A 25642-nucleotide genomic window follows, 5' to 3' on the forward strand; every position below is an offset into this window, starting at 1 on the left:
AAGATACCCACAACAAGTATGGATGTCATGTTTCTAAAACACAGCAACCCAATTAAAAAAAAATGCACAATTACAAACCATATATATACATGATACAATATTATACAATGCCCATAAAGAATACTAATGGTTGTCTTATTCTAAGCATGGATAGCTTCTCGATTTACCCCAACATGTTTATCGTATTTCTTTTAAAATCACTCTCCTCCCCAACAGTGAGTTCCAGATCAGCCCACGCAACGTGTGTACATGTTGAGACATTGTGCAAGGAATCTGAAAACGTATATTCTAATTTATGTGAGGCATAGTTCTAAATAATAATAAGTAAGTGAATATTTCCCCACCACCCTCAATCATTCTGTGTAACTCATATCGCATTGAAATCATCATCCATCTATGCTAATGCCACCACCTAGAGGGCGTTAGCTGAAGTTAAAAAGAGGCTAAAATATGTCTCTACTCAGCAAGAGTCGCTCTACTGTGCATGTTTTAAGGAAAAAAGAATCGTCTCTCTCTGTGATATAATGGTCAGTGCGCTTGCACAGTATGCAAGAGGTCCCGAGTTTGACGTCCGGTGTAGAGAATGACGTTTCTTTTCCGAAGTTATTTCCTATTGATTTCATGTATCTTGGCCGAGCAAAAAAAAAAAAAACATCACCATCCCTTTTCATATCGCATCGTTCCGGCTGGACATATCACGAGAAAAATGGACAACAGATATTATATAAATTAGTACACTCCCGTTTATACCACCGTCACCAAGACGGTGCCCCCCAAACAAGATAGAGCCACGAAATCCGAAAGAGATTGTTGCAATCAACTAGAGACGGCAAACTAGAGGAGAGACCTACATCCAGCCAGTGGATCGAAAATAGTTGATAATGATGAACCAAAGTTCATATACATAACGGTCGGTCTGTATAAAAGGTCACCAAAATTACATATATATATGTATTTTTTTTTTTAATTCTTACGTATAACATAGATATCTTATACGAAGACGAGCGAGAGAAGGTCAAGTAGTGAATTGTCTTAACAATGATTACGTAGACACGAATCCGGCTTTGCCTATTTACTCTCGTCTAAGATTCGGTACATCTATATCCATTTTTTTTTTGTGGGTTTTGTTTCGGTACTTTCTTTTTACTTTACTTATTTTTCCCCCACGCAATTTACCGTCATCATTAAGAGGAAACGGAATGGTCATACGCGAAAGATAACGGGGATTAACTGATCGAGAAACTAGACGGGAAACAAAAAAAAAATGTAATAAATATAAAAGAAAACACTAAAAAATAAAATAAGCTCATTGCAACGGTGAAGACCTTCCATTTCACGGCGGGCGTAGTACTGACGAGGTTTTAGCACGCTACATTGCTCCATCTTCACGAATCCGTGAAGGTCTTGGCCGTCCCTCTCGCATACTGTTTGGTTTTTGTTTTTTTCTTCAAGAAACAACATTTAAGAAACTGTTTTTTCTCTTTTTTTTTCTCGACCGGTGTAAACTCCACAGGCTCACATAGTTCACAAAGCATTCGTTACGGTAGGCTGTCAAAATATATATATATATATATATATATATATATATCTTTAATAGTCTTGAAGGAGGGTCACTACTGCTATTTGTGAGTCTTTAAATCGATCTAACTGACTTGAACCTATATTTTAGAAATTCAGGGCCGCACTTATCAGACGCCCGGCCCGGTGCAGAAATTATTTAAGGGCTCTTATTAGATTTGATATATTTGGTGGGGGACGGGAACCGGCATTTAAAGATTTGTGCATTATCACAAATATACAGGAAAGCTGAAAAATATCCTCAGCAATGAAAATTCAGAATTAATCAAAGAAAAAATACGAGAATTGATGAAAAATCAGAATTAATCAAAGAAAAAATACGAGAATTGATGAAAAATCAGAATTAATCAAAGAAAAAATACGAGAATTGATGAAAAATCAGAATTAATCAAAGAAAAAATACGAGAATTGATGAAAAATCAGAATTAATCAAAGAAAAAATACGAGAATTGATGAAAAATCAGAATTGACGAGAGAAAAAATCCCAGAAGTCATGAAAATTCAAAATTAACGACAAAAATAATTCCATAATTGATAGAAATTAAGAATTAATCAGAGTAAAAAATCTCAGAATTAAAATGAAAGAAAAATCCCAGAATTTATGAAAATTCAGAATTGATGAAAGAAACAATTCCAGAATTGGTGAAAATTCCAGAATGGATGAAATGAAATGTTTCTAGAATTATAAATCAGTTGAAGCTCAGACTCCTTGTTTACAACAAAACAGAAATGTATATATTTTTTGTGATACATGTATATTTTGTTCACTTCTATTACCGTAAGTGAGGTTCAAAATGAAGGAAACTAATTGATCAAAAACAAGATTTAATGAGTCTATGACAATTAAAAACGAAAATTTCGTCGTTTTTGTTGCTGATGATGCTGTGGTGCCATGGTCTATTTACAGGAGTCACAAACGCAATCTTCCTATTCTGCCCCAAAACAGTCAAGGTGGGCCCACAGAGAACAGGACACACATTAATACCCCCAGACCATTCCTCTTCTATCGCACTAAACTTTCTAACTTGATGAGTGGTCGCAGTAGCCCAGGTCAATAAGTTACTCGCCTAAAGCACCAAAGGATGTTTAGAGGTGTCGCGAGTTCGATACCCGGTTCATCCTTGTTAGAAACTTTCCTAACACGGAGGTACAACAGAAAAAGATTGCTTCCGCAGGGAGTCACACATCGAGGGGTTGACCAAACCTCTCGGTGAGTATTAAACAGGCTGCCGTTCGGAATCGGCAAAAAATTAAAGGTTCAGGTCTAATCAGTCCTGGTGTGCAGAAGATGACCATGGTGCTTCAATAATGATTGAAAAAAGATATTCTAGCCTAATTCACACACACACACACACGGGTAGTACTTGTAATATTCCATAATTTATTATTATTATTATTTGGATCCTACCGTAACCACTCCGTGTTCCACAGAGTATGCCACGCGGCTTAAAAACGTAAATGGCAACTAAAACAAACATATACGATTTTACCATATTAAACCGACACCACATCTGTGCAAAAATTGCGTTCTATTTAACCGGATTAGCTAAAAATCAGCACAGCACAATAAAATGCTAGTACAACACTTGTGATGTACGTTGTGCTTAGTTTCAAATTATTGGGCACATACACTTTAATAGTTACACTAATAATTAATACACTTTTGAAAAACTGCCGAAGTAAATTTCCGGAAATGGAAAAACAAATTAATATTCTGCTATAGCAGCAGTGATGATGGTGACAACCGTTTTTACCTAATGAAATACGGTCACTATAAGTCATATGACAAATGTTTTTTTTTAAGAAATACATCTTTGTTTACTGCGATTTGCAGCAGCCCTTTATTTCAGCAAATTTCGCAATATTTAGCAAATTTGTCGTAAATTTCATTTTTTGACTACATTTAGTAATATCCCGTACTTAGTTACAATTTCCCGCATTTTCCTTGATGGTGACGCCAAGTATGAAGCTGTAATCTTTATTTGAACCCAAAAGGATATTATACTTGATATCAATTACACCAATTGAACAATTTTAAAATTGATTTTGAAGTAAATTATCAAGTCTACCTTTGGACCAACTCTGGTCCACGGACCATAGGTTGAGAAACACTGCTCTATAGCATCATGTGGGTATTTTGAGAATTTGTATCACTGTTCCACTTGAAGGCCATACCTGAAGGCGGAGAAAACCCGGTATATTCAAGATTACCTGCCCATTCCATAGCACCCGCACTTCCTATACATGTTTGTATGCAAATATTTTTTAACATTACAATAAAATATACGAGTCATTTCTCAAATACAGCAAGTCAATAACCCTTAAAAAAAGTTATTATAGTGACTGTTGACAGCATTTTAAGACATCCGTTACGAGTCATCGATCTACGCTTTTCAGTTCCGACAGTATGTTAATTAAAATTCGATTTCTCTCTCTCTTTCTCTCTCTTTCAACAAGTCTCAGATTTCACAAATGTGAATTTTTCCCCCCTTCAAGAGACAAGTTACGAAACCGATTCACGTGAAACAGGTAAAAAAATAAATAAAAAAATTCCAAAAAAAACCGATTTAAAGGTTGGGGGGGGGGGGAAGACTTATAGGATTTTTTTTTTCTTTCTTCTGTCTTCTTTGGAAGGAAATTGCAGTTGCTGAGAGAGAGAGAGAGAGAGAGAGCGACACCCCATTAAGAAGTGAAATAGCCGCCTTCTCAATGTTTGAAGATTCTGACGTGCTTCAGTGATGCGAAATTACAAGTTTCGCCTGTTGACATCAAACTATTTTTCTCATTTTCTTCTCTTTCACATGACATAGCGGAAGAGAAATCATCAGCTCCGTACGAAATTTTTCCAGCGCATATTTCCAAGAATACGCTTGAAAAAAAAAAAATAGTGTAATGCACTGATGAGACAAGCTAGAGTGTGTTTGTTCTAGTTTCGCGTTATAATTTATATAGGGTGCGAACCAAAATCCTCTAACTTTCAAACCGTTCAACGTAGATAAAAACTTCCAATTTCAAAAATGTTTTCAATGAAGTTAACGTTTATATTTTTAGGTGCTTTTACGTAAAAAAAAAAATATTTTTTGGACAAAATTACGAAAAATCTAACTTATTATATGCTCTCCCTCGCACAGTCTCTACTATAGTTGTGTGTAGAAAAAGTTTTTGTCTCGGAAATATGTAAAACAAAACGAGTTACCGTGTGGTAAATATTGACGGAGATAGTCAATTTTAAAATTTTAGAGGGAATTCATGAGTCGATCAAAAATTACGTAGCAAAATATTTAAATTTGTAGTCAACTAAGTAACGTGACATCAGTTACAAATATGTCCCAAATATTTATGCATCGAGAGTTTATGTTTGATATTCCACTGTTTCGGAAACAAAAATTGTCAATAAAGTTCGATGTATTGTCGCATAAACCGATTGGCCACTGCAACCTTTCCACGTATATCCCATTTTTGACAGCTCCTCAAATTCATGATCAATTCAATTTTTTTATATATATGATAACTGGTTACTTAAATAACATATTTGAGAGGTTTCAAAAAATTTAACATTAATTTAGCATGTTTTTCTTTGTAATTAATGTAATTAATAATTTTTTAATTAATGGACATTGATTAATTTAATTTCATTAAAATAATTGGTGATTATGATATTGGAGACCTCATGCATCATGTGACCAAAAAATTAAGTTTTCGTCGGTAGCGATTCTTGCGAATAATGTTAGATTGTAAGATATGTCACGGTGTCACACCACTGTCTGATTTCAAGAATTTTCGAATAAATATTCCTATATTTTGGATATTTCATATTTATTTTTTACTCTAAAACAGTTTCAAATAAAACAATCATCGACATTTTGCTAAAACTTTTACTATTTTTGTCATGTTAAAACAGTTTCGAATAAGATAATCATCGACATTTTTTTCAATGGTAAATCTGTAATAATGGTTCGTGCGACAGCTGCGTTTTATCGGAAATATATCAACAATAACCACTCTAATTGTTAAAAAATAATTCTCTATTACACGCGTCCTATTGTAATACATTTACTCATTGTTAAAGCAACTGTTATATAAAACCCATAATTGCCTATATAAAAATGACAGCTTAAATGTACTTGATCATTACAGTAATAGCATCGGTATAACAACAGTATTTAATCTTATTAAAGTTCGTAAGACAATAGTCTTTGATGTGCAGTTAAAGTGTCCTGTCTAGAATCGGGGACTATCACTTTAAGAAACATTGTGACCAAGCATGTTAAGGTTCTTAAAAACGGAAGCAAAAGGCGAATCGAAATAGTACGTGACCATTTCTCTTTCTTTCTCAACGGGGTTCTCTGTGGTAAGGATCCTTAAAGAGGGCCCCCCATGGACATTCGGGCGCCACATCACATACAAAATAACAATGAAAAAATGGTTCCCTCTTTTGCTGAAGAGATTTAATGGCATAAAAAAGTAAAAAGCTGAATGATTGCCTTTAAAAATAGAAACATTGAACTCTTCGCCAACATATCAATATTATTAGAACACTGGTAAAAAAAAAATTGGAGAAATAAATTTTCGTTTAATGTATAATACTAGCTATAATACTCGGCGCCGACCGGGTTTTCTTCGATTGCTGGGAGGATTGAAAAAGGTACAAACCATTATAATGGAATAATCTATTATAAATAATACTGGCAGCATATTAAACAAGTGACAAACCATTGTAAAGACATATGCATGTCAGAAACGCATTGCTAGGGAACCACGGTAACCAAAGTAAACATTCCGAAAGTGATTTTTGAGGCCCAGAAACTATTGTTGCCCGATAGATTTTTGTCCATTTCGGGCATTTACCCAGCTATGACGAACTTTTGATTTAGCCTATCGTTCAATCCGGACCATTTTTGGTATATATACAAAATTTGGCAACGATAAATCTAAAATTGTAGATTTGTATAGAGAGCATACACACGCACTGACAGAAAATCAATTTTATATATATAGATAAGAGATTTTTGGATCTCCCTTTCTCATTTTTTAATGTTGTTGGCAGTAACTGTCTTAAAAAATATAGCGAAATTTTACGTTTCTCTTTCATTCAAGGCATTGCATTTATAATGCTTTGTTACAATTACCTCATAGCAAGTGCTTTCATTGAAAGCATAGAAAGAAATTTGATAAATTTGCAATATATGCAGTCTCAAAAGTTCGAGGTTCCGGATAATCCGCGGAGGGGGTGGTGCTGAAGTTTTTCAAAATCATCGCTTTACTTATTTCTTTTGTTTGATTCTTCTAACGAATGCGAGTAATTTTAGTTTTAAGGAGGTTGTTGCATTGCAATTTTTGTTCCTCTCGATGTCTACTAACAACCCTCTGAGTTTGTCGGCCCATTAACAGAACACCCTGTAGAATAAGTTTATAATGTAAAAAAATAATAACATATTCATATCGGAGCCTAGTGAGATGAGGGCCCCGTCAGCCTTTCTTATAAAGAGGGCATCGGTCTTGACAGATCTAATCGAAAGTCAGTGGTTCTCAAAGTGTACGTTGCGTCTCCTAAAGGCGTCGCGAGAAGTTGATGCAATGTAGGTGTTTCGACCGCTGACACACCACGGGCAACATTTTCAGTTTCAGCCAGAGCCGCGGGTCACCAAGCTATACTACACATATGTTACATCAAAGCTCGGCGAGCGACAAGTATCCCGCGGCCTATGCGTCGAAGAACCCTGGTTGGTGTAGTGATTTGTGGCTGTTCAGTGCTTTGAAGTGATTCTTTTCTAGACTCTTCTGGGGAGCCTGAATTGGGTTGAAAATGGTAGAGAACCACTGAACTAAGTCGTTGAATTAAGAACAAAATCGTGTGTTATGTAAACTTGATGATATTGTTCTTGTTCGCCGATACACCTTATTCTAATGTGGATGTACATTACCTCTTTTTTGAAATGTCTCAACCGGAGCTTTCAAAATGAAGAATATAAAAAAGATAAACGTCGGCCTTCACATTCCAAAATACTTTAATTCTATTAACATTCTGGTTTCATACAGTGCGTATGTAACTGTATCTACAAGAGTTCTTGTCAACTTGTAAGTTATTCTGTTTATACACAAGAAAAAAGAAAGCCACTGTTGTCCTGTTGCAACCAATACACGCTATTCTTCAGTTGTGTTTGTGCACTCAACCAACAAAGAACTTCCCGCCTTCTTCACACAACGATGAAGCTTTTTCTAAGGCTTATTTACATGCCAGGGTGAGCAAGTAATTTGACATTACGGAGAATTCCGTTTCTTTACCTGAATAGAAAAATATGCTTACCCTTATTTACCAAATTCTAGCTTAGAACGAAAAAAAACGTATTCTTAGAAAATTCACACTAACTGATCTCAGATTTCAAATATATTCATTTAGTCAGTCAGTCAGTCAGTTGATAAAATCATCATTCCTTCTCGTTACGTATATAATTGAACTTTCATTATTATATGCTTGGACTCCATCTTAATTTAGACGTGGACAGAAATTTGAGTTTTCGAAACAAAACAAAATTGATGGTTTTATGGATGGAAAGAAAAGAGAGAAATGAATGAAAGGAAAAGTGGACTTGAAACGGGCCAACAGATGGCAGCCGAACATCCCTAATTAGGGTGCGTGTTTTTAGCTCGTCAATCAATGCTTTTTAACAATCATTTCCCTAATTTGGACATGTAAACTGGTTCCTCTTTTTATATTTCGTCATAGCAATGTGTTGCCCATTTTTCTCTTTTGATTGAGCGTCCAAATAAGAGAATAAAAAACCTTTTCACGTCTCACCAATTCCCAACTATTATGTCTTCGCACAAAAACGTTTTATTATATTGGCTTCTCAAACTTACCGACAGTTGTTAACCATTTTTTTGTATGCATTATTCTGTACATAATCACTGTACGTAGAATTGCAGCAGTGTGGAGCAGAAATTACGAGTCTAAAACCTCCCAACCACGACACCATTCAATTCATAAATAAATTTTTATAAATATAATAATAAATACCCTGATGAAAATTTAAAAAGAAATTGAAATTTTTTAACTTGCTAAAAATTTATTTTAGTCAAATAAATAGGTCTATATATATTATATAAATATAATTTTAGATTCCTGAAGTTGTTTACTGAAAATTTCTACGAGTACCAGACATTGCACTTGATTGAAGTAAAAAAAGTAAAACTCGTCCAACCTTACTCGTTTTACCTACCTATTACAGTCGAAGTTGGTTAATTCAAAGTCCAGTCACTGGAAAAAAAGTGTGAATTATCCGAAATATGAATTATTCAATTAATCTATCCTGGATCTGTAAAATGATCACAAATTGCAACTTAATCATCATTATTCACATAGGATAATAATTATCAATTATTAACATTTTTTATCATCAGTTACGAAAGTGTTTTCCAAATTTTAATAATTATAATAATTGATCTTAGCTGCTACATTATTCGACTGTTCCGAAATCCCCATCACTGCGGAATTTCTGGACCATGTTCATAGTCTGATTAATGGTAACAGTTCATGTGATCATCCGTTATGAAACTATTTCCCAAATTTTGCCGATCGTTCTCTTAAGCTATCTATGAAGAAAATATACTTTTATTAACTTAATTATACGATCTGTGAACTTTCCGATATTTTCCATACTCTTAATGACATCAAGAAGATTCAGATTTTTAATGTTACGCCTTCATCTATAGGTTGAAAAGCAACTCGGTATTAAGTGGTGAACGGTTTCGATGCACTCCTGCTGAACAATGTTAAAATGAGCCTCAAATATTACCAAAAAAAAAAAAAAATAGAGAAAAATAGAATTTTTTAAAGTTTTATTAGTCTTTAAAAATTAAAAACTAATAGAAGAACTACTTAAAGTCCGGCTTTTTGTAGAATTTTTACAAACTAAATTTGATCAGACAAAAATAATGATTTTTTTTTCCACCAGCTTCGAATTATCCAAAAAATTCGAGAAAAGTTCGAATTAAACAAGAATTTTTAACATTAAATTAAATAGAAAACTCAAGAGAAGTTCGAATTATCCTAAAGTCTCTACTGTACTTAACCAAATAAAATAAATAAATTTACATCAAATCCAATAAAATGTGACGGCACGTAAAAATTTAATGCACTATAAAATGCTCACGTGCGCATCAAAGTACGCATAAATTTGATCTCATGATTTCCAGAAGTCAAAACGAATTGATCTTTTTTTATGAGTGTCCTAGTACAGTATGCTTCTTTTTCCTTCATAATATGAATTAACAAGGTATTTTTCTAATACGGAAACAAAAATTTCATCGGAAAATGTCGAAAAAATATATATTTAGATCTTAATATATTTACCAATAATTATTTATTCAGTTATCGATCAAAAATGAGTGCCATCATATCGGAGCAAGACAGACCTAGTTGTTTTTTCAGGAATCATGTTGAACCGACAAGTCACCCGTAACACAAAGGTACCTCACATTTCTCTGAAACTGGGAACAATGAACCATGGGGTTTTACATCACGATTTTCTTTGAAACCACCTTTTGAAACTGTGGAACACACAAGCAATTTTTGTATAAATCACTTCCGTTTGCGGAAACAATTCATTTCCCGCCCCCCCCCCCTTTAGAATAGCGGTTGAATAGAGCAATTGCATAGTTTAGCTGAATATAGTGAAGTCAGTGGCCAATTTATTATGATGCCTACACAATATTTGGTGAGGCTACTTTTGCCCCCCCCCCCTCAAACTGTTTCGATCGTCCTCGGCATGAACTCAAGATGCTTGTAGGTGGCTCGAAGGTTCTAACACCACATGATTTTTGCTCGATGCTTCTGCAATTAGCAGCCTCATGGAATAGAGCAGTGATGGCCAAACTTTTTTAAGAACGGGCCGAAACGAAATAAATTTGGTGAGAATAAAATTTAGTAAAAAATTCAAATTAAGGACTCAAAAAATTTTTTTTAACTCTGTTACATATTTGTTCATGTTCGTAACCATGTTACATGTACAAATATTTCAGTGGCGCCACCTAAGGTTGCAAACATGAATAAATATGCAATAAACTCAGAAAAAGTTTTGAAGTCAATTTCTATTCAAATTCTCACAACTATATTTTGCATATGCATAAAAAAAGAGCACCCTATTAAATGAATTTTTTACAAACACTGAAACTTTCTGTACTGTTATTGTAAAGTCTGCAGCGGGCCAGATAGTACATCTCAGCGGACCACAGTTTACCCATCACAGGGATAGAGCATTTTTCTAATGGAAATAGGGAACCACACCCACTGGCATGACTTTCATGTGTTGTGTTCTGTCCAATAAAAGAAAATATCCAAAAAAAAAAATAAAATTGATATCAATGAATGTTAGAATCAACGAAAATGCGTAAACACTATTAGGCATTCAGTTCAGACGTTGTTCTACTCGAATCAAAGGCTTTCCCAGTGGCAAGAAAAGATTCCCGAAACAACAATACTGTCCCAGCTTGAAGTGTAGTAGAAATTTACATTGAGTCCTAGCTTTCATGCTGTTCTTTTCAAATTTGTGAATTTCTCTATCTGCACAGTGTAACCGTGATCCCCCTCCTCCGTCGAAGTGCCGAAGTGCAACACATTCTTTCAATCGTTTAACGTACATTTCTTGTGATTTCGTTGAATTGAGGACACCTGATTATATTAGATGCAGACGGTAAAAGCGTCCGTTTTGATTCCATATCCCAAAAGTTGTGCAGAGTAATTCAAAATAAATGGAAAGTAAACATGCAAAAGAAAGATCAGTAGAAAACATGCCTGTGAACATTTAGGAGAAGACAACATTTCAGTGTTACCAGATGAAACTCGGAGCGTTAATCTTCCACATTATGTTGATTTGTGTGAGATAAATTAATTATAACAGTCACACAGGCATGTGTTTCAAGTACAAAAAACAGTACGTTAAAAGGTCATCAAAATTCTCCCCGACTCTCAGATTTTATGGGATTTCACACACTGCTGTTTCTTTTTGTTAGTCTGAACAGATGTCTAGACACTTCACAAGATTAGCTTTTTCACTGACGCTCATGCCATTGTTTCGAACTTCCACGTTAAAAATCAGTTATATCGCAATTTTTGCCTATTTCTAAACTTTTCGTACTAATCTCTCCATAGTACAGTTATGACGTTAGAGCTGATTAATATGAAATTGTGAGTTGACCATAAAAAATTGGTCTTGACCGTGATTAAATATACCAATACAAATGCCACAATAAACAAAATGTCCAACGAGGTGTCTGAAAAGAGGTGCCCACAAAAAAATATATATTCTAAGTATATCTAAACAGCAACCCAATAAAAGAGTTATTATTTCCGAAAACAAAAGGAAATATTATGATAAAAAATACAGTAATTTCTCAGTTATGCGCCCTCTCATTTATACGTCTTTCTCAGTTGTAAGGTGATTTTCTGCAATCCTGGTAAAGATATAGGCACACTGTACACCTCACGGTGGGATTCTGGTATTTATAATCACTCTGCCCTTGTGAAACTTAAAACATACAGCTCCACGGGTGCTAGGAATTTCAACTGAAGGGGATAGTTGAATTGATATGATGAATGATTGGCGATAGGGATAACAAATTCCCCCAGTGGCAAGTTATTCAGAAAGGTGGCACATTTTCGTTTTCACTCGAGACTGTATTTTTAATTCGTCTAGTCATTCTTGCCTGTATTAGCTTTACTTCGCTTCAAGATAGGTAAATGAAAACAATTATCAGTTTCATTTAAAATGAACGAATAAAAGTTTGATGATAAGTTATTTACGAGAACTACAGAATACTGGACGGTAATGCAGAATAGCAATAATGAAAAGATCGATGCAGAAGGTAATCAAAAAACTCATTTGAAAAACAGCTCTAAATGCGGAAAAACCGTTTTACCCGTATTCACAATGATGTTATTTCCCAAATTTCCTCCGTAGTTCGAATTCGAATACCTCAGTGAATATTGCACTTGGAAACATGCAATTTTTTTTGCATCAAGAGAGACAAAAACTTTGAATTGGGTTTTGAGCACATGTGGACTGTATAAAAAGTTAATTTTTATATTTTAATTACTGTACAACCCATTGCAACATGAATGGCATATCTGAGTGATACACGTTATTTGGATACTTTTTTCTATTGGAAGTATGCCTCTAGGATCAACGGTTCAACAAGTAAAATGTCATACCCCGCTGTTTGTTATGCAACCTTTATATGATTAACTATTATCATATTTGTTAAAATTTTGGATTTTAAATAGCATATAGCTGAAAGCAAAATTAACTGACGAGGACAAGATACAGAATTTGAATAAGAGTTGGAAATATTAAAATTCCGAAAACATGAAAATTTTTCACCAATGGGCTTCAACTTTTCCACACACACGCCACTTCGAAAATTTTCATATTCTCCTACAAATTCTTGCTACAAATGTTGCATTCAAATTCTGTATCTCGCCTTTGTCAGTCAATTATGTTTCAGCTATATGCTATTTCCAATCTAAAAATTTAATAAACATGATAGCGTTTGTGCATCACACTATACGGGGTGTCCTGTAAATCCTAATGCCACCTTCATCTCATCAACCATCCGTCGCAGAGGTACTCCAGTCCAGGACCAACTAAGCCTCAAAAAAAAACGGAAGAATGCCTTAAGGAGAACGCGAAGAGATCTTTTTTGAAAATGACACCGAACATTCTATTCGATTTTTTGACCACCGCTGAACAATGTTCAGAAAACCTAAGCCGTTCGTCAATGAGAATTCCCAAATCGGTGACCCTAGTTGCATCCGGAATAGTGACTTCACTCAACTCGTGAGAGAAACGTGGGTTGTTCGAACCAAAATGAGCGACCATGTACTTGTCAACACTAAACGTCATGTTCCATTCATATGCCCATTCTAAACTCCTTTTTGAGTTGGTCTGGAGCAACTCCCTATTGCTTTGATTCCCTACTACCCCCCCCCCCCATTAGCTTCATGTCATCTGCGAATTTACTAAAATTTACTAACAATCCCATCAATAGCCTGATCGAGTTTATCGATAAAAAGTGAAAAAAAGTATGGGGTCAAGGACATTTCCTTGAGAAACTCCACAATTAGAAAGTTGTTGCTCCGTATTTCCTGAGGCCGACAGCAACTTCAATTGAAAAATAAATCGTTCCGAGAAACAGACGCACACAATCTATCATATACGATAACCTAAAAATCTTATGTTTTTGGTTTTTTTCAGAATTTTTTTTTAAATTTTACCTCGAATATTATGATCACCCGTCATTTTTTGTCAATTTCAATAGATTTTCCCAGTATGATAACATCTGGTCCTTATCAAAAATTCAATGCTTATTTTGCGATTCCTGAACACACACACACGCTTAGCCATATTATAACATGGTTGAACGATTTTTACGTGAATTACCTGTAGTTGATTAATTACGGAAAATCGTATTTGTTCATCCTTTTTACTTATGCTTGAAAAACAAATGTTTACCTGAAACAGCAAAACGAGAAAGAGTAATGATGATGAACTGATGTCTTGACAGTTCGGAGAAACTAACCACGATGAACCTCTTGGGGAGGAGAAAGTGAGATTTTACTAAGAAATATTACTTCTTGGATGAATATAAATGTTGAGATGTCTTACATTGGAAATATTTACTGTCAGATTTACTTACCTGAAGAAAAAAGACAAATGATGTATTTCTGGTTATTTCAAGAGAAAGAATACGACGGAGGATGTCTCGGAGCCATGAACGCATGCATTTTGGGCATAGAATACGTCGCGTGAGCTGTTTTTGGTTTTAAAAGTCACGATATACAAATTTTTGCAATAACGTATTAATTCACAGAGACGATGAATATGTTTTTGTTCACGAACTAAAAAATTTCATTTGCTGGATGAAAAACAAGTTCCGGTTGATACCAATTTTTTGTTTGAACTTCTAGTTTTATTGAAAGTTTAATTAAGATTAAACTTGGTTTGAGTCATTGTCGACTCGAGTAAAGATATATATTTTATAGGATCTTTATATCTCTTCCCAGTTATACTCGCTTATGGAGTACGGCACATGTGTTTAATACGTTGTCGGTAATCCCTCAGGTGTTTGGTACGGATCATTATGAATTTTTTTCAGCACCTGTGTGTGTGTGTGTGTTCCACTCTCCCGCTTGCCTTTACGATACTTTTGAGCATGTTTAGCGTTCTTTCACCTAGAACACTCAAATTTTGTAACTTCACACACGATTATTTACTACTCACGTTACTGTTAAAACTATTTCTGTTCATGTCCTCGATCATATAATTCCAATGGCACCGCGCTCAGCGTTATATCACTTTGTATTCTCTACATGCACTAATTTTACTGCGCTCCGAACGATACAAAACATGAAAGGTTTTTTTCCTCCACACGCCGGCTGATGCAAAAATACAACACTGAGTCAAAGAGCTAGTCATAATCTTTATTTTCTTGTTTTTCGAACTGAATAGTCTAGAACGGTGCATATTTTGTCGTTTATGAGTATACAGTGAAACCACGTTATAACGATACTCTACGGACCAAGAAAAGATATTGTTGTAGAGGGATTATCGTTATATCGAGAAACAGCAGTTTAACATTAGATTATAGGCATTTCCAAACAAGACTTGAAAACAAAATCGTTGTAGATAGATTTATCCTTCTATGGAGTATCGTTGTAGCGAGGTTTCACTCTGTGTTTCAATTTCTTTTTTTCATTCGATTTCGTAACATAAACCAGTGGTTCTCAAATTTTCGTCCCCCGTGGCTTCATTGTCCTATTCATGGTTCATCCGCGGCTGCCCAGGGAAATTTAGGACATATTTCCACTTATAAAAGAACCACTTCATAGTACAAATAGGTACACGAATCAATATATCCAGCTCGCCGCGACGCACACTTTGAGAAACACTGTCTTAAGCAATCAGAGTCCTGAAAGATGAGAGACTGGCGTTATATTTATTGTTATTATCCGTTATTTTCGGACGTTATGTCAAAATAATAGATAAAATTGTGTGTCATCTCAGCCGGTGGGGTAACAAATAATTTTCAATACGGTAAGTAGTTATATTTTATATCATTAAGGGGGTCGCGGTGGACGCAAATTTTCAAATACTATGAAATTTCCTACGCCTAACTGTGTTCACGTTTTTGTTCTACCTTGTAGTAGAAATATTTTTAAAATATTTTAATATAAACTGCTAGCAGGCGTTATATATATGCTAATGTTTTCCACTAAAATGCCTTTTTTTCAAAACTGAGTTTTTTGTTAGATGAACATTTTTTCGAACACCACTCATTCGAATGTCTTGAAACTTTGTGTCTCTCAATGCTATGGTGTTACGTACTTTAACGTGAGGAGTTTTTATTAAAATTACTTTAAAAAAAAATTTATGGTACGAAATATATGGGAAATTTTTGGTGATTTTTGAAAATGTTGCATGTTGTCGAAGTTAAAATGCGAGAAAAAAATAACAAATGATTAAAATCCCAAATGCTTTGAGAATAAAAAATTTGAGTGCCAATTTTTAAATGTTCCTTAAAGGAAGCATATTTTTCCTATAAGAAAGCAAATGGAAAGCCAAGATCTCTCGTGCACCAACCCCCTTAAATAATATTTTTCGCACACACGAGAACTGTTTAAACCAGGACCTACATAATGTAAAGTTCTAAACCAAGGGTACTCAACCTTTTGGGGAGTGCGAGCCACTCCATTAGATTGAAAACATGTCGCGGGCTAGTTGAGTTATCTGGAAATGTGACGCGAGTCGCTCAGGTGATCTGAAAGTGTGACGCCGACCACTTGAGTGATCTGAAAGTATGACGCAGGGAGCTTGAGTAATCTGGAAATGTAGCACGGGCAATTTCAATGATCTGAAAATGCACTTCGAGTCACTTAAATGATCTGGAAATGCACCAAGAGCTACTAAAATGATTTATTAAATGTCGCAGGTCACTTAAGTGAACCGTAAATGTATTGTGGGCCACTTAAGTGAACTGTAAGTGTGCTGTGAGCCCCTAAAGTTATTTAAAACGAACCGCGAGTCTCTCGAGTGATCGGCAAATGTGCCGCCAGCCACCTTAATAATCTGCAAATGTACCACGAGCCACTTAAGTGAACTATAGTCGTGCCGCTCAAGTGATTTGAAAATGTGTTTGGAGTCGCTTAAGTAACCTGGATATGTGCAGTTGGCAACTTCAATGATCTGGAAATGTGCCACGGGAATGTGCACTGAAGAGATTTGGTAAGCACTCGTAGGCCACGCGAATGGTTTGGGTAGATGTCGCGGGCCACATCAGATGGCTCCGGGACAGTGTCGTCTTAACGCATGTTCCTACCCAGACACGGCCCGGGGACCTCAAGTGAAGCGGGAGCCTCACAAAAATGAGAACAGATTGAAATTTTCGAAAACTTGCCAGCTAGAGCCTCAGAAAAATCACTTGGCCCCCAAGTCCTATATGATGCTGTTAAGAGAGTCATAACTGGACCGCGGGCCACGGGTATGTTCATGGTTATAAGCATGTATGTTCTAAACCAAACGGCCAAAACATCACAATCATAGGGAAATTGTTACTTAAAAATTACGATTATTGATATCAAAAACCACATAATCTATAATTACGATTCATAAGTTAAATTAAAACTGATATCTCACAATACAATAATGTTCTTCAATATGAATTTTAAAAAATGACCGTCTGGGTGAATTTTTATAAATTTATAGCTTTATAAAAATCCAAGATATTATCAACTTATTCGTTTTTCTGCATATCCTTAATAATAGTGTATTATATAAGGATTAGTTTACCGTCCTCTTATTTCCCTCGGATTTCTTATTATTGAGTTACCGAATGAGTTCAAGCAAACAGTCTAATAACATGCTATCTCAGAAGATAAGGTACTGAAATCCTACCCGCGCAGAAATGAAAATACAGGTAAACATTTCGAAAACACACGATTTCCTAAACATTCCTAGACAGAATATTGCTGGAAATATTTTTTATGAATAAATAAACGTAAAAACGGTCGTTCTCTAAGTCACTCTTTTATATTATTTTCCATGAATTCTTGGCTCAGATTTCAGCGGATGATGAAGAAAATCATAGAGTGAAACGTAATCTTTTTTAAAATGAGAGCGTTTTGGCTCGCTAAATCGTGCAGCATAAATTATTTTAATGTATTATTTTATGTATTATGTTTATTATATTTATTTTATGTACTATGCATTTGAGCAACGCTTTGTTAAAAACAAATTTCAATAAATTTTCATGCAAGTTTTTGTATGAAATTAACATTTTGGGTAATTAAAAGGACTAATAAGAGTGGCATAGTATTTTTAAAATTTTGTTTACAAAGAAATTTACTTTTTTTTACGACGATTCAAAAATGAAATTTTTAGAAATTCTATCCTGATTTTTTTTGATCTGGAATTCCATTTCCATGACTATGAACAGAAGTATTTTTTTTTAAATGGAAATAATAAATTTTTCTCAAATTTTTTTTGTTAAAGATCATAATCATAATTACCAATTATTTTAATTAAATGAAAGGTTTATTAATTCATATAAATTAAGAAGTTGGTTAATTGGAAATTTACGTTTATTACAAAGAAAAACATACTAAATTAAAATCCAGTCTTTTTAAACTTCTCAAATATGTTATTTAAGTAAGCAGTTATCATATATAAAAAGTTATGTAATTTGGTCATGAATTTGAAAAGCGGTCATAAATGGGTTAAACAACATTTTTTTCAAAAAATGTATATATTATCAGAGACCATATAATTAACGGGAGAATATAATCTTTCTCCAGACATAAACTGCAAAAACTGATGTCTGAGAAAAGACTATTCTAAAGTGTTTGCAACTGATTGCTTCAAATCATTCACTGCCTATGCCAGATATATCTGATATTTAATTTCATGCTTAGTTAATATTCATTTCTAAGCGTGGAATCGATAGATTTTATCTTATAAATCAGTCACGTAAAAATTTCTGAGGTGTCAAATCTTACTGCCCCATGTCGCTTCAAAATGAGGATTTAAACTTTTTTTCACGTTACTTTTCGTTTAGCCCCGTGGCTAGATGCGTGTTATTTTGTTTTTTGGGTTATTTTTCTTGTGAGACAAACTAGACAGTCGTTTCGTGATATTAGACAGCTTCGATATTAGACTTCTTCAGACAGCTCATGCGCGTACGCTGTTGTTGTTGTTATTTTTTTTTTCAGATTGAAGACGTCGTATTTGGATTCCGCATGAAAGATTATGCATATTCTTCAGCACCATGAGCATTAAGAACAAAATAAAAGAAAACTTACTGAGTGTAGCTTAGCATGACTGGCTCCGTCTCATTTTTTTTATATACATTAAAAAAATGCGGTTTCTTCAAAAAAAAAACAACAACAACTATTCTTGCGTTTAAAGACGTTCGTGTTGCTTTGAGCATTTACCACGATTTCAAATATTTCGACATGTGTTTTTTTTTGTTTTTTTTTGGGAGTTTCTTCTCATTTTTAATTCTTTTGCCTTCGTGATCACTACTTCCTTATAAAACTAATTCTTTTTGGTGTCAGTTTTAATTCTGTACTGGATTCTTTATTATTACTTATTTTTTGTAATACTTCGGTTATATATGATATGTTCTATAACAATCAGTTTATCAATATACTGTTTGTTACAGTTGTATTGCGTTACCTCGTACGTGACTTCGAAAAGAGGATTTTTTTTTTCCTCCATTACAAGAGGATGACTAATCATTTGGCCTTTTGCAATTAAGTTCATTCAACTTGAAACTAGGAATTGGCCTTGACCACTATTACTTCTGAATCTACTCGATGTCAACGTTTTGTGCATTATAGTAACTTTTTTTTAATTGTTTCCATTAATTATTCATTACATGGATAAGATGGTACGGTACTAGTATTTTTAATGAAGATTCAATCCTAAGTTATTTGCTTTTTATGAAGCTATAATGGAAATCAAATATTGGGTCATCGGGAAATTTTTGCTGTTTTTAAGCGAAGAAATAAGTTTAAGACTTACAACCTTCACTTTTCGGAGTGTACCTAATTTTTACCTCATAACTTTGAACTAATTTTTGGCAGCTGAAAGGGCTTAGTAGAAAAAAATTAACCAATCTGGGTTTTGTCAGCAGTTATTCGGGGAATTATATTTCATGTAAAGAATATTTATGTGAACAAAAAAAATAAAAGTTAATCTACGATGCCTCAATGTGATAAAACATTTCAGCCTATCTCATTCGTGGAATTTGTTTTGGATGATCAATTGCCAACATTGGATGACCAACATTGCCTTAAAAATTGTGTTTTTTGTCGCATTCAGAAGCATATCAAATTGAATGTCGATCACAATGCAGTTTTTCCAAGACTCATTTCACGAAATTTCATTTTTAAGATTATTCAGAACCTCTGCCAAGTATCGGGTGATCAGTTTTGGGTTTACTTCGATTTCCTCCATTATTGCATCATCTGTAAAAACAGGTAGGTCATCCACTTTGATACCCATTTTTTAGATTAAAATTTATGGTAAACTTTCGTGAATTTCCCGAGCTGCCAATTCGCATAAAGCTAATCTCTGTATACTTCCCCGTACACGGTAAATGTGATAAATCCGTTTATTATGTGTAATCGCCGACTATTTCGCTAAGTTTGATAAATTTTGTTCATATACCGTGAATTTATCTCATTTGCTGGTGATTATGTACAATCCTTAACTCGTATTGGTAAATATGATAAATCATCGGTACATTATTCAAATTAACTAGAAATCACGCATAAATTTGAGTCTAGCATGATGAATTCCATTTATAATGTGGGTTTCGTTAACACAGAATGATAATCACATGAAGATTGATAATTTTTATTTTTTATCTCTTTTTCACACTTATATTCATTTAATTTCATTTTTACGTCAAAAAACGTGTATTGCACATATCAAGTGAGAACAAAATTAATACATGGTGATATTTTCATTTGATTTCTTACATATTCACCAAACCTACCGACATCACTTGATAATCGCCGTTAAAAACTGATAATGTGAAATTTATAAAAGCTTACAGTGAGGATTGGTGGTTATGAATATATAGTTACCGGTTTATCACTTTTACCGTAACATATAGGTCAATATGTCTAAAATTAAAAATTCGACCAGTCCTATTAAGCACCCAGTACAATTTTCAAAATACACAGATTACGACAAATGGCAGTCTTGACATCGTACAGACAATAGTGACTTCGAACTTACTCGTGCATTCCTACGTGCTTCTAACGATTGCGCACCCCTCATCCACTGGTATATATTGTCTAATTTTACATTTTTCTGCGTTTACTTGGTGCCATCTCATCATGCATTGATATGTTCTACTTGTATATAGTCATTGTATTTGTGCATTGTTTTGTTTTATATTCTATTTCATGTATTATTATTCTCATTTAATGAAGTTCTCCACGTTCCAGTCCCATTGGGGGAAATGGCTAAAATTGCCAGACGGCGATAGATCATAGACCGTGTTTGGTTTGAAAGAAAGAAAGAAATAAAATAACTTACTCACATGATAAATGAACATTCTGCCACAGAATGTTCATTTTAATATAAAAAGACACAGCAGCAACTGAAATATGCACCCAATAATCTTTCATCGTCTGGAAACGCTGAGAATTGTCCAAAGGACCTAATATGTCACGAAAACTTCCATCCGGCTATCAGAAATTAAGTGGCACCCAGAATTTTCACGAGGATAATTCATTTCATTTTCACAAGAATTTTTCTCAATTGGTCTAGTGAGATAGTCAGAGAAGCGTTTTGGCTACTATAATGTTTAAGCTCCATTCAATGTAATGTGGAAACCTTTTTTTTTTTTCCACTTAACAAATATATAGGTAAAGAAGAAAGATACAAATAACAAAGTCGTTTCATTAGTGCAAAGCACTCATAAAGAAGCGTTTTAATAGCGTTTTTCGTAGATCTCGTTTCAACTGAAAAGTAGCGAAGTAAAAAAAAAAAATGAAAACGGGTTCAAGGACAAATCTTACGTTTTATTGCCCCTGAATAACTGAAAGCAAATATTGCCAATTGTCTGTCGACGCAAACAGAAAATACTGGCTTTTTCCTCTTTTCTTTTTGGTCATAATGTTTCTTCTGGAAGGGGTCTTTAGAGATTTGACATGAACACAATAGCAGGATACCGTAACTCCACAACTCAGAAGAAAAGAAAAATACCGAATGGAGTTGTATATTCAATCAAAGACCTCATGTCATTTTTATCGCGGGTCGTGGCTCCTGCCGCTATCACAAAGAAAACTTAGAAGATTGTGTTTTCGGTGGTGAAGGCATCACAGGTCGTGACACTTGAGTTTTGTTCTGAAGGAATCAATATGGTCGATTCGTGAAAAGCAACCAACCATGCCAGAGGTAACCGGTGCCTTATTTGTTTTGACGCAAGGAATTTCAATCATCTTCTCCTCAGATATGAATGCTTTTGGACTCTTATCAATCCAAGACGTGAGACAACCATCGTATTTCTTCCGATCACGAAAAGTCTCTGTGGTTTCTCTATTTTATTTCAAAAGCGCCGTTTGTATATAACATGTTTAGATGATAGATAAGGTCAAATTCTATAGCTTTTTTTAACTGATCGGAATTGTTTGTTTTATTTCCGCTTGATCTATAATAATGATTCAGCTTCCCTTTTTTTCTTATTCCAAATATCTAAACAGATGTTATTCCATCGCGAGCGGAATTCGTGACAAGATCAGTTCCGGGACTTGCATAGCATTCTGAGTAATGAAAATTCGAAAATTGAGTCTAATCATTGTAATATAAAAAGATGATGAACGATAAGGTTATGGTTTGTATATATTCAGTTTTGAATTCATATTTCGAGATGTCCGGAATATTACTTCATTTTTTGACGAATGACTGTGAGATAAGAATAGTATATTGAAAATCTTCGATCGAATGTAATATGAATACTTGACTTACCGGATATGAAATTTTTATAATTCAATTTGAATTTCAAGCATAAACTATGAAATGATGAAAATCAGTAGTGATTTGCATAAACAATTTATGGTGAAAAGATTAATAAAAATGAGAGTACAATTTTTCTATCATTGATTAACGTAAATTGTGTGAGACGTTCCCTGTAATTTATAACAATTATATTAATCTAACTATAAAATATTTGTGATCAAACAAAAAATATACAGCTCATTTTATTTACACCATCATCACCTTTGCACGTCACTTATATATTATGGTTGAAACTGATAAAACATGAATCAATACTTAAATTCACATGTTTTTTACATTATTTAATTCTTTCTCGTGTAACTTTTTTTAGCTAAAATAAAATTCTCGAATCAAACCATTTCTATAATTGTTTAAATCACACTTTCTATTTATTTATTATTTTGGTTTACTTTTCTGTGAATATGGTGAAATCTGGTAAAAGAAAAAGACACCATAAGCTGCACCAGTGATCGATGTATTACATCGTAACCAAACTATATCTAATCAGTATATTACGAATCACTATTAACATTTTAAGAATTGAAATGTATCCGGACATCTCATGTGTTAATATACTTGAAAGCTTCAAGAAAATGGTAAAGTATTTAAAAAAACGGTACTATAAGCGAAACTAGTATAAAAATCGAAATTAAAAATTTTAATCAGAACGAATATTCACCACGTAGGAAACAATGAAATTTCCATACAAAATACAGAACTAATTTCATATATCATCCATGTTTCCAATGAAATGCATAAGTTTAAGAACGAGACGAGATATTTCGCATCATCAGTAAATTCTTAACACCCGCAATGCAAATATCTCTCTCTTCATTATAGTCAAACACCTACCTTTCTATAACTGATGTCGAACTAATTAAAGATCTTACTTTCGTCTTTTTTTATTATTTGAACTTTATATTAGATATTGAATAAAATACTTACCTTGCGTTAATTTTCTATGAGCCGTTGTCATAAAGTGGAACAAAAAATTATTCTAAAAACTCATTCAACAAATCAAATCGAAAATTGATCCAATCAATCAATTTTGTCTATAGTTGTTCAGTCAAATTTAATTATTAATCAATTTCAATAATCCCAGTACCGAATAAATCTCATTTTATTATTTCTATCTGCCATTTTTGTGTGCGTGTATGTTTATATACAGTAAAACCCTAATTGCGGACACCGGTGGGACATAAAAATTCGTTCATAAAAGAGGGGTAAAGAGTAAAAAAAAGGTACATTCAAGACTTTAAAATAAAATTTAATTATTATTTAACCGTAAAAGAGGAATGACCGCTTCGAGGGGTTTCGCTGTATATAAATAATCACTATTAATTTAATACGCAAATTATTATTTTTTTTCTCGCAAATAATTTTCACGTGTATTTCACCTCGCAGTAAAATTCTGTAATTTCGTTGTAAAATTTATTAAAGCTGCAGTTTACAAAAGAAAAAATTATTATTATAAATCCTGTCAATTAGAAATATGACGTATAAATTTAATTTAAAAACTAATTATAGAGAAAGCGGGGGAAAAAAATAAAACTTACCGCAAATCGGTGCGAACTGCCGCCGTGGAAGCACTATCATTATTTCGTAGCGGTACAAGCCAACAAGGCATTTGAGAAAAGGAAGACAACAATGAATGAAAGTGAGTCAGTCACCAGGTGAGCCAAGGGACAACCAGCTTGAATGGTTCCCTTACGGCAACTGCCTTATTTTCACATTCTCCCGCGCTCTTCTCTTTCAACTCTTCTCTTGAGGTCTTGCTTATGCGCCTTGCTCACTCTGGTTCTGGTGGCGTGCGAACGAGCGCGCGCACTTTCCACTCAAACGCAACGATATTATCATGATGCTAGTTCTTGCTAGTATCTTTCAGATAGCAGACATATGTGAAGATTACTTTAAAAAAAAAAAAAAAAAACAATAAAAAACGGATGCAAAGTTGTTTAGGACGGTTCTTTCGAGCGAGACCATGCAATTATACTGAGATCAAAGTGAAATGAATAAAAAAAAAATCGATGAAAGATTGATTTGACTTTTAAATGAAAAAAAATAGAACAAATGTCTGTGACGAATGAAATTTTTCAAAATCTATTAAATATGTAAGCAAATAAATTTTTGAAAAATGAATTCACTCGTAAGGGGTACAGTGCATTCGAGTAATATGTAATACCACTATTATTTTTTCGATTATTCCAATTTGAAACACGGTAGAGAAAAATGCATTTCTATAAAATTAGGTTTCTTGTCTTTTCATTGATAAACGCATCGTATTTTAAATAAATATTATAACTAAAAAAAAAGTGATTTAATGAAAAAGCATTGTCGTGGTGTAACGAGAGATAGTCGGGTAATAATAGGGGTTCAAAATGATAAATTCGAATTGATCAGAAACAAGATTTAATGAGTTTATGACAATGAAAAATAAAAATTTCATCTTATGTTTCTTGTAGTTCATGATGCGCTGGTGTCATATTCTATTTACAAGAGTCGCAAATGCAATATTCCTAATATGCCCCAAAACCTTCAGGGTGGGCCCACAGACAACAGACCACACATTATTTTTATTGACCTTTCCTCTTTTATCTTACTAAACTTTTCATCTTGCAGAGATATTCTAGCCCAACTCATATAATACTTATAGTATTCCATATTACTCGATACACCATATATCGCCCGCTTGTGGAAATAGAATGGTCCGGGGAGGGGCGATAGAAGCTACGGGTGTAACATAAGATCCTATGGGTTCGCTTGATTTCGGGGTCGATGAGAGAAAAAAATTTCTGAAGAAGGGGGCGATGGAACAAAAAGTTTGGGAAACTGATCTAACCGCAGAAAATCGCAACCTAAAAATTAGAACAGCACAATAAAATAAAAAACACTTGTGATATACTTTGTGATTGCTTAGTTTCAAATTAATGGGCACATTTCCAATAATTAATAAACACCTTTGTAAACTTGTTTGAATAAATTTCAGGAAATAGTAAAAC

At 33.9% G+C, this 25642-nt stretch overlaps 1 protein-coding gene across 1 annotated transcript in view; it reads right to left on the minus strand.

Annotated features, from left to right (window-relative positions):
- The window catches only part of LOC149065735 (uncharacterized), an 88286-nt gene extending 63869 nt beyond the window's left edge, over positions 1-24417 (minus strand). The window contains exon 1 of the mRNA XM_089253839.1: positions 24200-24417. Within this exon, the coding sequence (XP_089109965.1) occupies positions 24200-24239 (40 nt within the window). The 5' untranslated portion in view covers positions 24240-24417. The remainder of the gene's footprint in view (positions 1-24199) is intronic.
- Between the last annotated feature and the right edge of the window lie 1225 nt (positions 24418-25642).

The sequence above is a fragment of the Pholcus phalangioides genome, unplaced genomic scaffold (assembly GCF_987345545.1).
Source record: "Pholcus phalangioides strain wild (caught in Gottingen) unplaced genomic scaffold, Ppha-v1.0 ptg000039l_1, whole genome shotgun sequence".
Classification (NCBI taxonomy): domain Eukaryota; kingdom Metazoa; phylum Arthropoda; class Arachnida; order Araneae; family Pholcidae; genus Pholcus; species Pholcus phalangioides.